The 15,383-nt window shown below is 40.3% G+C and overlaps 1 protein-coding gene across 1 annotated transcript in view; it reads left to right on the forward strand.

The window, feature by feature from the left end:
* The first annotated feature begins 1,158 nt into the window (after positions 1–1,158).
* LOC135469911 (acylamino-acid-releasing enzyme-like) overlaps positions 1,159–15,383 on the forward strand; it is a 25,449-nt gene continuing 11,224 nt past the window's right edge. Inside the window, exons 1-12 of the mRNA XM_064748550.1 lie at positions 1,159–1,198; positions 2,667–2,887; positions 3,463–3,553; positions 4,391–4,469; positions 4,734–4,864; positions 5,214–5,351; positions 6,482–6,572; positions 10,122–10,163; positions 10,475–10,596; positions 11,501–11,558; positions 11,974–12,074; positions 12,586–12,726. Of these exons, the coding sequence (XP_064604620.1) occupies positions 1,184–1,198; positions 2,667–2,887; positions 3,463–3,553; positions 4,391–4,469; positions 4,734–4,864; positions 5,214–5,351; positions 6,482–6,572; positions 10,122–10,163; positions 10,475–10,596; positions 11,501–11,558; positions 11,974–12,074; positions 12,586–12,726 (1,230 nt within the window). The 5' untranslated portion in view covers positions 1,159–1,183. The remainder of the gene's footprint in view (positions 1,199–2,666; positions 2,888–3,462; positions 3,554–4,390; positions 4,470–4,733; positions 4,865–5,213; positions 5,352–6,481; positions 6,573–10,121; positions 10,164–10,474; positions 10,597–11,500; positions 11,559–11,973; positions 12,075–12,585; positions 12,727–15,383) is intronic.

A 15,383-nucleotide genomic window follows, 5' to 3' on the forward strand; every position in this document is an offset into this window, starting at 1 on the left:
TGTAAATATTTTACTAATAATTTTTCCAAAAACTATGCTCCACTGCTTGTGCAGATGTCTGTTCATGGGCGCAGGCATTACTGTGAGTCTTACATGCATGTTGCTAACAAAACCAACGGCTTCAAAGAACAGGTTAAGAATCATATTCTGCGCAGGAGAATTACTTCTAGCAGTCAAGACAAAGCACCAGTTCACACCTTCATGGACATTATAATTCTTCAACACTTAATGTAAGAAAGGTAAATCTAATCATATCTAACCACTGGAGGTGGAACAATTTTTGATTAAAATTAAATTGAGACCGAATTACAAACTAAACCTTTCACGCGAAGCGGCTCTGGACATTTACCTCGTTTTCTCCCTTTCAGTTTATGAGGATCGTGATTTCAAGTTCGTGTACTTTTATTTTTCTCGTGTTTTTTAATGCACAGTGCCTTGAAATTTCGCACACATGTAACTGGATATATTAAGTTAAAATTTGTCGAGTTTTAAATAATATATATACAAGTGAGAGAAAATCAGATTTTACGAACTTTTGACAGTGTTTTTGAAACCAAGTCTTTCTGAGATGAATCCATATAGGCCTAAATGAGATGGAAAACCATCCATCTTAATCTCACCTTTCATTTAGCTTTTTAGAATACATATATTCATATGACTATCCGATCTCTACAGGGGGGTTCTAGTGGCCTTAAATACGATATATCTGTATACGAATCTGTGTTTCACTTCCGCATGTGTTTCAAGTCCTACAAATGACATAACCCATGTAGTGGCTGCATAGTGTAGCCGACGTTAAGCACGGTCTAAACTTTGCCTTCGCAGGGCCATATGTGTTGAATCTGCAACTCATCCGTCCCTTAAACATATGTCAAATCCCACACCGGCAAACCCTGTATAATACAATTTAGCAGTTGAAATATTTGAATCCATAAGTCAAACCGGCGTACACATCACCACACTAACAAAGCACAGGACAGTGAAAGTACTAGTGTTGGCCACACCGTTCTGCGAACGGTAGAGAACCCCAGGGTTAGTGAGTCATCACATTTGGGCTCGTGGGGGGGCTCATATCCCTTCACATTCACATGGGCTCGTGGGGGGTGTGAATGCAGTCGCTTAATTGTGCTGACTAGGTCTGTAACCTCCTTCGCGAACGACCAGCAGCCAGCTGGTGGTCATCATGGTAGTCACAAAGGTAAAGGGGTAGTAAGAGTTGTACTGGAGGTTTTGATTCTGTTGTGCGGAAAAGTCATGGGGTGCATTTCCTAGGTGATATGTCTGATAACCAATATTTTACACACTGATCCCAACTAGTAGGCCCTAGTAGGCCCTCTCTTCAAGTTTTAACAGTTGGCCTGCGTTTTATAGTTCTGATGTGACAGTCCGTCTGAAAATCTAACTTTCTGCTGATGTCAGATGTTTGCAAATTTGTATTCAAACATGTATTTGTTTATATAGGCTACTAAACAAACCACAGCAGTGTAAGGGTTAAAACAGGCATTATCGGGCCGTGAATGTAAACACGTATACATATATTGAACCCAAAAAATAAATAATAAATAAATAAAAAACAGTGCAGATCTCCTTTTTCAATTTTCCTTTTTCATGTACAGCAATACTCATTTGTCCATATAGATAATCTGTTTGATAGAGAGTTTGCGGATTTCCTGTTTTCTGGTGCTCTTACATTTTGAGATATTTATTTGTTTACACTGTATTTATCTGATTGTTGTTTTACATTATCTCTTACTGTTTGTGTAGCTTTTGTGACAACATAAGCAGTCTATGACACTCGCGTGGCCGTTAATGCAGCCTGTCATCTGTGGAAGGCCAGATGCACATGTCTGTTGGTTACAAGTGGGGAAGTTCAACTGTAGCTTTCCAAAGGTCGATTTACACCAAGCACTCTGGTTATTCTTGCTTTCCTCCACCCTTAGAACTGACTGACATCGTATAAAGTGAGAAATACTTGAGTATAGTGCTCAAAATCAATCAAATGAAAAATAAAATCCAGGGCACCTATGCTTGTTCTATGCTATGCTTACTTGACTAAACAGCTAAACACCTGTCACTGACAAGCACTGCAATAAATGTTAAATGTTTTATTTTGGCATTGCTCTTGTCAGAAATGTTTTACAGCTTGTGGCACCTTGGTTAAATTAGCAGTTATTCAAACCTTCGTTGAAGATGGCTTCCACCGAGAGGCCTGTGGTGGGCATATCAGTATGTCACTCATGCAAAAGGTCATCAGTAACTTGCTAGGTATAGCGCATGGTTTACCCTGAGGCAATCTGGTTTAGCCCCCCCCCCCCCACATATACTACCACCAGTGTGTTAGTTAAAATTCTTGACCCTGGCATTTAAACAATAACAAAATAGATAAATGAAAAGATAAATAAAAGAATGCAAAATTTTTTTTAAAAATCTAATTTTTCCCTGATGGATGCAAAAAGCTAGTTTTAATGTTTTATTAGCATTGTCTTACTAGATAATAAGACAGAATTGGATAGCATTTTATGTGTGTCTATACTGAGTCTTGATACTGTGTATTTTGTATATTCCATGTGCTCTGAGGATTAGTTTGGCATAAATAGACAATATGAAATGAATGAATGAATGAAACAGATGTGTAATATGCGCCTCTTCATATTTACGATTTGCAGGTAGAGAATGTTGTATGTCTGTACAGGGATTATGCAAGTTTCCCTTCTCCTGTTTCTGCAAGAATTACATCCATCTCTGATAAAACAACACATGTCTCAGCCGTCTGGAGCCAAAGAGATTTGGAAAGGAAAGAGAATGTAAAGTTCTCAAAGACTTACTTTGTACCTGGAGAAGGTGCTAAGGATGTTATTTCCACAGCTCCGCAGGAAATAAAGAATGAGTATGAATTTCAAACCAATTATATTTTCTGAAAGGGTTTTTGCGTTACCCATTCAATATATAAAAGAAATCAAACCTGAGAAAATCAGAATAATTTAAGATTTTTACATATACATTGTAGTATGCAAATGAGGTTTGATGACATTACTATTATGGATTACATTGTACATTTGACACATTTAATGTCTTATAAGAATGCCATGTCAAAAACACCAATCAATCACGTCAAGTCACCCATGCCAATCCCGTGATATGCACACTTGGCAAGCCATTACTTGGCCTATCGGCTAAATCCTGAGCATCAGAGGAGGATGTACTAAGTACTGTTAATGTTACAGTATTGAACATCTTTCTCCTGTTTTAGATTTGGCCTCTCTAAATCATATCCCTTCACATTTTGATTCATATTTATTGGCTACCTCAGTGCTTGTTAACCAGCTTCCAGATATCGTACTTTGTAAATGTGACAATAATTGGTAAGGAATATGTAGTTTTTACTGGACTTGAAAGCAGTTGCTCCTTAAGAAAATATTGCCTAGTTTGGTATCATTGACTAAGTCTGCTCTGTTCTTTCAGGATTTGGAATGAACTTTCCCCATCAGGTAAATTGAAGGCCATTGTTAGAGATGCCAAGACAAAGAAAGGGGATGAGAAACAGTTTGTTGAAGTAAGCAGTAATATGTATATACAAGTATAACATCTCTGACGTTATTATGTTTTGGGTGCTTGAGACAAGTGAGAGCAGGAATGTTTGTACGCGGCATGAAACGATTGTGTTTGCTTGTTTTCTGTAAATATTTGTAACTGGCAAATTATCAGAAACCATTCTTTTTACCATCTCCACTAAAAACACAGGCATTCCAGTATAAAATGGCCATTCACTGTTCAGCCTATATGTGTATATATCTAGATGCTGCTCAGAGAGCAATCAGTATAGAAAATCTGATGTAGTTGCGAAAGTGTCTTAGCCAAAAACTGGGAGTTTAATGTTGAACTTTTAAAAATGTAATCAATCTAGGAGTACCTCTTCTGTCTCTGCTTTGTTGACTTGGTGTATTCTAGGGTGCGCTTACAGAAAATTGTTAGTTCAATAAACTTCTGCTGTCCACTGGCTAACGCCAGGAGTTGAAAACATATTTACAGATGTGCTAAATTACATGTTTTTATTTCTTTTTGTCGTCAGAAGTATACATACAAAATAGAAATATTACATTACTTGGTAATATACATGTAGTTGCAAATTATTTTGTCTTTAATTAACATATTGCATTTGACCCTAAACTTTTATCCTGACTAAGTTCTTCCTTTGTGAGATTCTGGAGTCCTGACTGGAAGGTAGGATGATGTCCTACTGGGAAAATGTAAGTTTCAGCACCCAAGGTCATGTATTAGGACTTGATTTGGAAAGATTTGGTATGTGCGAATGAATGAATGATATCACATGGAAACGGAATGATAAGTTCTGTTAGATACAAATGACAAGGCAAGAAAATTTCTGTTTTAGATATGGGATGACAATCACAAGCTCAAAACTGTTGATGTTACTGCCATAGATAAACATGGGAAGATCTACGAAGCTGGAGGTATGGGATTTCATATGCTTCTGATGTGTGCTAACTTCTGAAGATTTTATTTTTCATGATTCTTTATGAGTTGAATGCATAACCAGTTATATTAATGGGAAGGTTCATTTTCTAACTAATGCACCTTTCTGTAGACCCTTGTGCAAGAATTTTTCTTGTGCAGTTAATGGGACGTTAAAATCCTTTAGTTAACTTATTTTTGTGGTTTTAGTCTGACGAAAGGTCATGTGCTTGGTATGAATGGCTGACTGGTCATTGTTTTAGGCTTTGGTTCCTTGACATGGTCCTTGTCAGAAGAAAAACTGCTGTACACAGCAGAAATGAAACCAGCCAGAACAGCGTCTTACTTTGACACAATAACGGTCACAGGTAATGAGACTTCAGAGGTCATCCAGGTAAGTCAGTCATGCAGGCATATAATACAGGTATATTATGTCAGAAGCGTATACCGTCCAAAACTGTATGTAAAGTTTATGGAGCATCAGGCAACATTTTCTGTGACCTTTGACCTCTGGCTGACAAGTTTATATAGGCTGCTTGTGTGCAAGTCAAATTGATTTAATGTAAGGGACACACCTTTTTTGTGAACACCTATCATGTTTTACTTCTTAACATTGAAATTTAGTTTTATCTGTGAATCACAATTGTCGAGGCTAATGAGAACTTCCCTATTCACTATCCCACATCTGTTTAGTTTGCACACCTGTTTCTCTACCTGTATTCTAGCTGTTGTTAATATGCTAGGGTGATGAGTTTGTCTTCAGAGAGAGTTGGGGAGAACAAATGATCAAGTGCAGCCATCCAGTGCTGTGTGTGCTAGATTGGAAGACATCAGATATCATGGTCTTGGAGGGCATTCCAGATGATCTCTCACCTGGTCAGGTGTGTTAATGAATAATCAATTGGCAATTAAGAACAAACTGGCATTTTCAATACCGATACATTATCATTAATGTCATATGTTTGGAAATTTCTTCATTTTCGAAATACTTACATACTTCAATAGATTTTTGTTCATGAAAACAAAAGACATTTTTCATGATACAAAGTTGTGACATGTGACTGTCTTACTTATCTATGGCTTTTCATAAGGCTTTAATTTTTGTGTATAGACACACATAAGTTACTATATTAAATTTCAACCTAATTAGAATTATTTCATCTAGCACAGAAAATAATTCCTAATTCTGCAAAGTGATATGTTTGTTTTCGCTCATGTGACCCAGTGTTTGGCGAGGTTTCGGTAAGTATTTTCATTCGAGCTGAATTTCAGGAAAGTTTCGGACACAGTACCGGCTTAATTATTCCCTGTACACAGGCCTACTTTGAATTGTGCTTTCCCACAAGCGTTGTGCTTTGTCCCTTGGTGTCTGTATTGTTTGAAAGAATTTTCTGTATGTGTTAGAGCTATAATTTTAATAGCTGAGTTTATTATTGAGGCAGATTAATACTATTTTCTGTATTGGTGGAGATTAAGTTTGGAGGAGGATGTGAATTATGGTCTGTGAAATTTGAAATTATATTCAGTATAGGTTGAAACTAATTTAAAGGCAGGTAGAAATTCCTAAAAAATACAACTTAATTTAAATTATATGAAAAAAATTCGTTTCAATTTCACAATTTCAAATTTTATTATATATCCCCTAAAACCCATTGTACTTATTTCACAGCTTAGTTCAAGTCATTTTATCATTATTTCTATACATGATATAACATAGTAACTTGTGTATGTCCAGTTTTAGGAGGTGTCTGTGGCTGAGTGGTTAGTGTGGAAGCACAGCACAATAACCTAACACCATTGCAACAGGATGTATGTCCAGTGCAGCTGTGAGTTCAAGTTCAGATCCTGCTGGCTTCCTCTCCAGTTATGTGGACGATCTTCCAGCAACTTGCAGACCATCAGTGTCTGCCAAACCTAATGCTAGCTGCTGTTTTATAAGTGAAATATTCTTGAGTATGAAATAAATAAATGAATGAAATGTTATGTTGTACCCACCTGTGTTGTACTTCAGGCTGTGTGGGCCCCAGGTGACCAGGCTGTGGCATTTGTGGGCTGGTGTCATGATCCCTGGAGACTCGGCCTCACCTACTGTGTACAGAGAAAGTAAGTCACTTGTGTTTGAATGGTCCCTGGTCACTTGTAGGTGTGCCTGTGGTAAATCGTCCCAAGTCACTTGTAGGTGTATCTGTGGTAACTTGTCCCTGGTCACTTGTAGGTGTGTCTGTGGTAACTTGTACTTGGTCACTTGTAGGTGTATCTGTGGTAACTTGTCCCTGGTCACTTGTAGGTGTGTCTGTGGTAACTTGTCCCTGGTCACTTGTAGGTGTGTCTGTGGTAACTTGTCCCTGGTCACTTGTAGGTGTGTCTGTGGTAACTTGTCCTTGGTCACTTGTAGGAGTGTCTGTGGTAACTTGTCCCTGGTCACTTGTAGGTGTGTCTGTGGTAACTTGTCTCAGGTCACTTGTAGGTGTGTCTGTGGTAACTTGTCCCTGGTCACTTGTAGGTGTGTCTGTGGTAACTTGTCCCTGGTCACTTGTAGGTGTGTCTATGGTAACTTGTCCCTGGTCACTTGTAGGTGTGTCTGTGGTAACTTGTCCCTGGTCACTTGTAGGTGTGCCTGTGGTAACTTGTTCCTGGTCACTTGTAGGTGTGTCTGTGGTAACTTGTCCCTGGTCACTTGTAGGTGTGTCTGTGGTAACTTGTCCCTGGTCACTTGTAGGTGTGTCTGTGATAACTTGTCCCTGGTCACGTGTAGGTGTGTCTGTGGTAACTTGTTCCTGGTCACGTGTAGGTGTGCCTGTGGTAACTTGTCCCTGGTGACTTGTAGGTGTGTCTGTGGTAACTTGTCCCCGGTCCATGTAGGTGTGTCTGTGGTAACTTGTCCCTGGTCACTTGTAGGTGTGTCTGTGGTAACTTGTCCCTGGTCCATGTAGGTGTGTCTGTGGTAACTTGTCCCTGGTCACTTGTAGGTGTGTCTGTGGTAACTTGTCCCTGGTCACATGTAGGTGTGTCTGTGATAACTTGTCCCTGGTCCCTTGTAGGTGTGTCTGTGGTAACGTGTCCCTGGTCACTTGTAGGTGTGTCTGTGGTAACTTGTCCCTGGTCACTTGTAGGTGTGTCTGTGATAACTTGTCCCTGGTCACTTGTAGGTGTGTCTGTGATAACTTGTCCCTGGTCACTTGTAGGTGTGTCTGTGGTAACTTGTCCCTGGTCACTTGTAGGTGTGTCTGTGGTAACTTGTCCCTGGACACTTGTAGGAGTGTCTGTGGTAACTTGTCCCTGGTCACTTGTAGGTGTGTCTGTGGTAACTTGTCCCTGGTCACTTGTAGGTGTGTCTGTGGTAACTTGTCCTTGGTCACTTGTAGGTGTGTCTGTGGTAACTTGTCCCTGGTCACTTGTAGGTGTGTCTGTGGTAACTTGTCCCTGGTCACTTGTAGGTGTGTCTGTGGTAACTTGTCCTTGGTCACTTGTAGGTGTGTCTGTGGTAACTTGTCCCTGGTCACTTGTAGGTGTGTCTGTGGTAACTTGTCCCTGGTCACTTGTAGGTGTGTCTGTGGTAACTTGTCCCTGGTCACTTGTAGGAGTGTCTGTGGTAACTTGTCTCAGGTCACTTGTAGGTGTGTCTGTGGTAACTTGTTCCTGGTCACTTGTAGGTGTGCCTGTGGTAACTTGTCCTTGGTCACTTGTAGGTGTGTCTGTGGTAACTTGTCCCTGGTCCATGTAGGTGTGTCTGTGATAACTTGTCCCTGGTCACTTGTAGGTGTGTCTGTGGTAACTTGTCCCTGGTCACTTGTAAGTGTGTCTGTGGTAACTTGTCCCTGGTCACTTGTAGGTGTATCTGTGGTAACTTGTCCCTGGTCACTTGTAGGTGTGTCTGTGGTAACTTGTCCCTGGTCACTTGTAGGAGTGTCTGTGGTAACTTGTCTCAGGTCACTTGTAGGTGTGTCTGTGGTAACTTGTCCGTGGTCACTTGTAGGTGTGTCTGTGGTAACTTGTCCCTGGTCACTTGTAGGTGTGTCTGTGATAACTTGTCCCTGGTCACTTGTAGGTGTGTCTGTGGTAACTTGTCTCAGGTCACTTGTAGGTGTGTCTGTGGTAACTTGTCCCTGGTCACTTGTAGGTGTGTCTGTGGTAACTTGTCCCTGGTCACTTGTAGGTGTGTCTGTGGTAACTTGTCCCTGGTCACTTGTAGGAGTGTCTGTGGTAACTTGTCTCAGGTCACTTGTAGGTGTGTCTGTGGTAACTTGTCCCTGGTCACTTGTAGGAGTGTCTGTGGTAACTTGTCTCAGGTCACTTGTAGGTGTGTCTGTGGTAACTTGTCCCTGGTCACTTGTAGGTGTGTCTGTGGTAACTTGTCTCAGGTCACTTGTAGGTGTGTCTGTGGTAACTTGTCCCTGGTCACTTGTAGGTGTGCCTGTGGTAACTTGTCCCTGGTCACTTGTAGGTGTGCCTGTGGTAACTTGTCCCTGGTCCATGTAGGTGTGTCTGTGGTAACTTGTCCCTGGTCACTTGTAGGGTGTGTCTGTGGTAACTTGTCCCTGGTCACTTGTAGGTGTGTCTGTGATAACTTGTCCCTGGTCACTTGTAGGTGTGTCTGTGGTAACTTGTCTCAGGTCACTTGTAGGTGTGTCTGTGGTAACTTGTCCCTGGTCACTTGTAGGTGTGTCTGTGGTAACTTGTCCCTGGTCACTTGTAGGTGTGTCTGTGGTAACTTGTCCCTGGTCACTTGTAGGTGTGTCTGTGGTAACTTGTCCCTGGTCACTTGTAGGAGTGTCTGTGGTAACTTGTCCCTGGTCACTTGTAGGAGTGTCTGTGGTAACTTGTCTCAGGTCACTTGTAGGTGTGTCTGTGGTAACTTGTCCCTGGTCACTTGTAGGTGTGTCTGTGGTAACTTGTCTCAGGTCACTTGTAGGTGTGTCTGTGGTAACTTGTCCCTGGTCACTTGTAGGTGTGTCTGTGATAACTTGTCTCAGGTCACTTGTAGCGTGTCTGTGGTAACTTGTTCCTGATCACTTGTAGGTGTGTCTGTGGTATCTTGTCTCAGGTCACTTGTAGGTGTGTCTGTGGTAACTTGTCCTGGTCACTTGTAGGTGTGTCTGTGGTAACTTGTCCCTGGTCACTTGTAGGTGTGTCTGTGGTATCTTGTCTCAGGTCACTTGTAGGTGTGTCTGTGGTAACTTGTCCCTGGTCACTTGTAGGTGTGTCTGTGGTATCTTGTCTCAGGTCACTTGTAGGTGTGTCTGTGGTAACTTGTCCCTGGTCACTTGTAGGTGTGTTTCCCTATAGGCATGACAGATCTACATGAATCACACCCAGCATGTATTTCAGTTGTACTTCTTCAGAAGCTAACTGTTTGTGTGCCAGTCATCATGTACATTACAACAAAGTACTAAACATCTCTTACCTGTTAATAGAATAACATATATGCAAATGGCATGATGACACCTAATTGTCTCCAAAGGGTGGCGAGTTAAACTTCAATAAACTTCAATGACAGAATTGTCTTTTTTGTTACCAATGGGGTGACTGGCACAGCAATTTACACAGACTTACTCCTGAAGAGGTTAAAATGGGGTAAAGTACTGGGAAAGATAATTGTTCCCATATGTTGGTAATGCTCTAACCAGTATGATATGCTTTATTTCTGTTAGAAAGTCACCTATATCTGTTGGATCTTGGTGGAAAGTCCTGCAGTAAGTGTATAGATATATTTATTGATATGTAATTAATCATCATACAAGTAACAATGCAGTTCAGGAGTAAAGTATGTGTATAAGAAAATAAAGGTAAAAGTTAAATGGATTAAGGGGGAGAGGTGTTTGGACCAAAATGGGCATGTCCACAGTGTATAATCATACTCAATGACCCTTGTAATCCATTTCATTATGATATACACTTAAGTACTTCTTTATCATAGTCTGCTTAATTCAGCCACAGATTTGCAGATGTATTAGTGTGTCCCTTCCCATTGTTATCCCCGTTGTTTATTTTCTTGTGTTATAAGAGAAGCTTTCTGCAGACAACTGGGCATGTCGTAGTCCAAGGAACAGTCCTGACCATTCTAAGTTAATCTACCTTCAGGTTAAGACCGCCTTCACCCATTATCAGTGTAGCAGACTAGTCATGGTAAGCATGCCTCATGTCTACAGCTGTGTTCTGAACAATGTAATACACTCAGTAGAGAACGATTACCTTAATACATCCCATTAATGTCTAGTAAGTGTGAAAGCAGAGCACCACATTACCTTGGTTCTATTCCACACCTAAATCATTAAACAGGTAGTATTAACATGTTAATGTGAAATCTTTCCCACATTTTAGGTAAATCAAACTTTTGTTTAAGTATGATCAGCAATACATTGAAAAAATTGTACACGTATTAAGAAAATTACAGGTACGTCACTGTTCATATTAATGTCCAAAGGAATTGTATTATCTGCCTGTCAAATCTCTTCATCTATATTTATTTATTTTATTTATTTTGATTGGTATTTCAGGCTGTACTCAAGAATATTTCACTTATACGACTGCAGCATCATTATGGTGGGGGGGAAACTGGGCAGAGGCCCGGGGGAAACCACGACCATCCGCAGGTTGCTGAGCCACGGAGGCCCCCTCTTCATCTATATTCAGATTTATATTCAGAAAAACTAAGTTTCTATTTAAACTGAGGTTGTTGTAATCAAATTTTTGGAAACTTGAACACTGTAATGTAAAGTTTCACCGAGGAATTCCAAATTTAGTACAAGACCACAGTTGGATGAAGTATTTTCAAGTTGACCGGGCTGAGTAGATCAGATTTGTGGTGCTTAAAGACACTGACTAAAAATAGGAAGTTTTATAAGATTTGCACGTAAAGAGCTGTTTAAAACTCTGGGAGTACTCACTTCTTATTGAATCATTGTTGCCACTCTTTGCATTCATCTATCAAAATTTGTCTTTCAAATATTTCCAGAGATAAAGACAGTTTATATATCTATTTTATTTGGAGATGTCTTTGGATTTTTTGTTGTATGTTTCTTTCTTCCAGTTTGACTGGAAAACTCAGAAGAATACAGTCGTTGTGGATATTGTAAACAGTAATAAAGGTAAAGAGATAGGATTGTGTGACAGAGATCATTTTTCTTTATGATGATTTTATTAAATTCCCTAAATAGTAAATCACTGGAGAAATTTTTTCATACAGCTAGTCACAATCATATAGGTCACAGTCACAGTGAAAATCATATAACTCACTGTCACAGTCACAGTCATATAAGTGAAAAATTCTTCATTATTGCATTAAACAACAATTAAATAAAGTCTGGCGTGTACGTATAGATATGTTGAGGCCTGTGATCTTGGTCTCAAACACCACTCAGTCATATTGGATATGATCTGAACAAGTTTCAGGAGACCAAGACAAGAATGGAGAAGACTCAAAATAGATTGAAAACTTTCAAGACATCCTTCTGCACGAAGTCTTGTTGGCCTACATATTCTGTTGATCTGTTCTTGTTCTAGATAAAGTGTTCCAGGGTCTTTTCCTAATCCAGCTTCCATCCAGGTGTTGGTGTGCTGACAGTAAAAGAGTACTTCTGGACTCCTTCACCAGGAGCAATAAGGTAATAAAAACAGCTTCCGTCCAGGTGATAGGGTGCTGACAATAAGAGCAGTCCTAGACTCCTTCACCAAGAGCAATAAGGAAAACACAACAGCTTCTGTCCAGGTGATAATGTGCTGACAATAAGAGAGTAGTCCTAGACTCCTTCACCATAAGGTAAGCACAACATCTTTCATCCAGGTATTAGTGTGCTGATAATAAGGTATCGTTGATGTAGGAATCTTAGAACATTATTTCTTGTATGTTTATGAGTTGAGGTATTAAGAAAATTGTGCATAATTGTCAAATAAATTTTGACTGGAATTCAAACATACAGACCAGAAGAATGATATGTTAGGCAGTTTAATACCCTCACAGGTCTTTATATGCGATGATGGTTATGCCATTGTATCATTTGTGTAGCTGTTCACATGTGGTTGAAAGAGAACGTCTCTTTAAACTGTTCACACCTTGTGGAGGGAATATTCTGTAACTGTAACTACATGTACCTCATTTGTCCTCTCTGCCTCCAGTTTGTCTATGTTGTAAACCTGGAGAGTAAAGAAGTGACGGCACTTCCTGGAGAGGAGGCTCAGGGAGACTGGGTGGTGCATGATGTCCTTGGTAACAAGGTCATTGCTCAGTACAGCTCACTGGATACACCACCATATCTGGTAAGATGTTTTTTATCAAAGGGGTTGATGACGAATTATTGTAAGAAGCCCATCTTAAGAAATTTTTAAGTGCACAATTTATGAAAAAAATATTTGAGAGGAGGAGACGATAGTTGTGCACATCTCTGTAAGGGATCAAAAGTTGATAAAAACATTATGATGATACAAAATATACATTTAGTAACATATTTTAATGTAATGTACAGAACTGACATCTAATATATGATGGCCATTCAATACACAGTAACTGAAGCACATTGAGTAGTGGTGTCCTCAAACCTGTGCATATCCGGAGAGCAGCACATTGGAAGGCATCCAGTTTAGCCTTAAGGGAGACACATGCTGAGTCGTACGCTTCACAACAGTAATCTAAACGTGTTCGGATAAGGGCTCTATACAGAAGTAACAAACTGGTCTTATCTGCTCCCCATGATTTCCCGGAGATGTAGGGCATCATATTCAAGACCTCTTGACATTTTGTAATAATGAAATTGATATGATCAGACCAAGTGACGTGCTTGTCGAAGATCATACCCAGGTGTTTCAATTTAGAAGAGACATTAATCGCCCTGTCATTAAGATATAGCAGGGGCAAGTAGTTAGGGGTTAAACATCACACACTCTGTTTTCACGTGTGAGAACTTCAATCCCCACAACTTACTCCACTTCAGGATGTCATCAAGTCCCTGCTGGATTTACCTTGAAGCTTCAGATAGATTTCCAGAAACGCACCATATAGCTTTATCATCTGCAAACAGTGAGCAGTCCAGTTTAGGATTAACTTCTGTAGGCAAATCATGTATTGCTATATTGAACAGTGTAGGTGAAAAGAACACTTCCCTGCAGAGTGGTCATTGGTACCATCTCTACCTATTCTTACTCTGATGGAGCGATCTGAAAAAAACTTCGTATCCAGCCCAGCATTTTTGCCACCTATACCCATAGCTTGCGTTTTTAATAAGGAGCCCCCCACCCCCCCACCCCTCTCCACTTCATGTCATATGCCTTTTTCTATATCTAAAAAGACTATGGAATCCACTCTGCACTTTGGCAAGCAAGCCATTTTTATCTAAAACCAAGTTAGGGGAGTGTTTATCATTTTCTCCATAATTGGACGTTTAGGCAATAGGGACAATACGACTGCGGAGAAGATGGGTTCTTACCAGGCTTAGCTACAGGAATAACAGTAGACTGTCTCCAGGCAAAAGGTAGCTGTATACTCATCCAAATGGAATTGTATAGTGAAAGTAAATCATTGACGCATTGGTCTGGAAGGTTCTTCACCATCGAGTACACAATACCATCTTCACCTGGTGACGAGCCCTTTGGTGTATGAAGGGCCTGTCTTATCTCAAACAGAGAAAAGTCTTCATTAATTGGCATGTCGTCAAATGCAGTGTTGTCAACTTATGGTGGTGTTGTCTATATCGTCAAGAAGTCAGCATCCTAATTGTTTGAGCTACACATATGAAAAATTGTCAGCCAAGATGTTACACTTTTCAGGGTTTGTGACAGAATATTCATCACCACATATAAGGGTGGGAACATGGTTATTCCTATTTCTTCCACTAATTGCTCTAACCTGTGACCACACAGACTTTACTGATGTGTTTCTATAATGGAGGAGCAGTACTCGCACCAGGGGAGCTTCACGCTGACACGCTGAGCCTCTGTCTTACACCTTTTGTATGTTATAATATCTTCCAGTGATCCTGACCGTTGACCTTTGTTCTTAGCTCGCTTTCTGTTTCTGATGGCGTCAGCGCACTCATTGCTCCACAATGGCATAGGGGGCTCTTACTATGCCACCACAAGCTGTACGAGGCCTGGACTTTCCAGCAGCAGAATTGATGGCCTTAACCTCATTGTTTGAAAACACATCAACATCTTCACTAAAAAGACTGGTTTTAAGCACCAGTTCACATTCCTTTCTGTGTGTGAACCAATCAGCTTTTTTAATTTTGCATCAAGGGCGATAACCTTGATGGTTAGTGTGAGGGCAGACTCCAAAAGTAGTAATAATTGGAAATTGGTCACTATCACAAGTCATTCGAACACAAACTGAGGTCTACTGCTGACAAATTTCCGGGGCGGATGTCCAGTCGATTGCCCAACCCGTTAATCAGAACAACAAGATTATTTTCCTCGGTAAACTCACAACTGCTTTACCACTGTCACCATTATGAGAGCAGCCCCACACCTTGTGATGGAAATAAAATCCCCACAGATGATATATGATCCCATTAAAGTGCTGTCCAGGGGAATTTAGATCGGTTAGTCGTAGCTTGTTGCGAGGGTTGTACAGATTAACAACATTAATTGGCTTCCGCGAGGACAGAGCTAACTGATAGCATTGACATTCAAAAGAATTGAATACAGGAAGCTTTACCTCAGTGTATGAAATGCCATCTTTGATGAACATAGCTAGCTCACCTCTAGGGGGAGAATTCTCTATCTGTTCTTTTCACTGAGTAGCCTGGAATAGTAAAATCCAAATGAGGTTTAAGGAATGTTTCTTGCAGACAAACTACATGTGGGAGGGTTCCCACATTGGATATATATCATTTAAATTCTTGGCCGTGGGCGCAAAAGAGACTGATATTCTGCTACAGAATTGTCAGCATCATAAACAGGGGTAACGAGACAAAATTGATACA

Source organism: Liolophura sinensis, chromosome 7, assembly GCF_032854445.1.
Source record: "Liolophura sinensis isolate JHLJ2023 chromosome 7, CUHK_Ljap_v2, whole genome shotgun sequence".
NCBI lineage: Eukaryota > Metazoa > Mollusca > Polyplacophora > Chitonida > Chitonidae > Liolophura > Liolophura sinensis.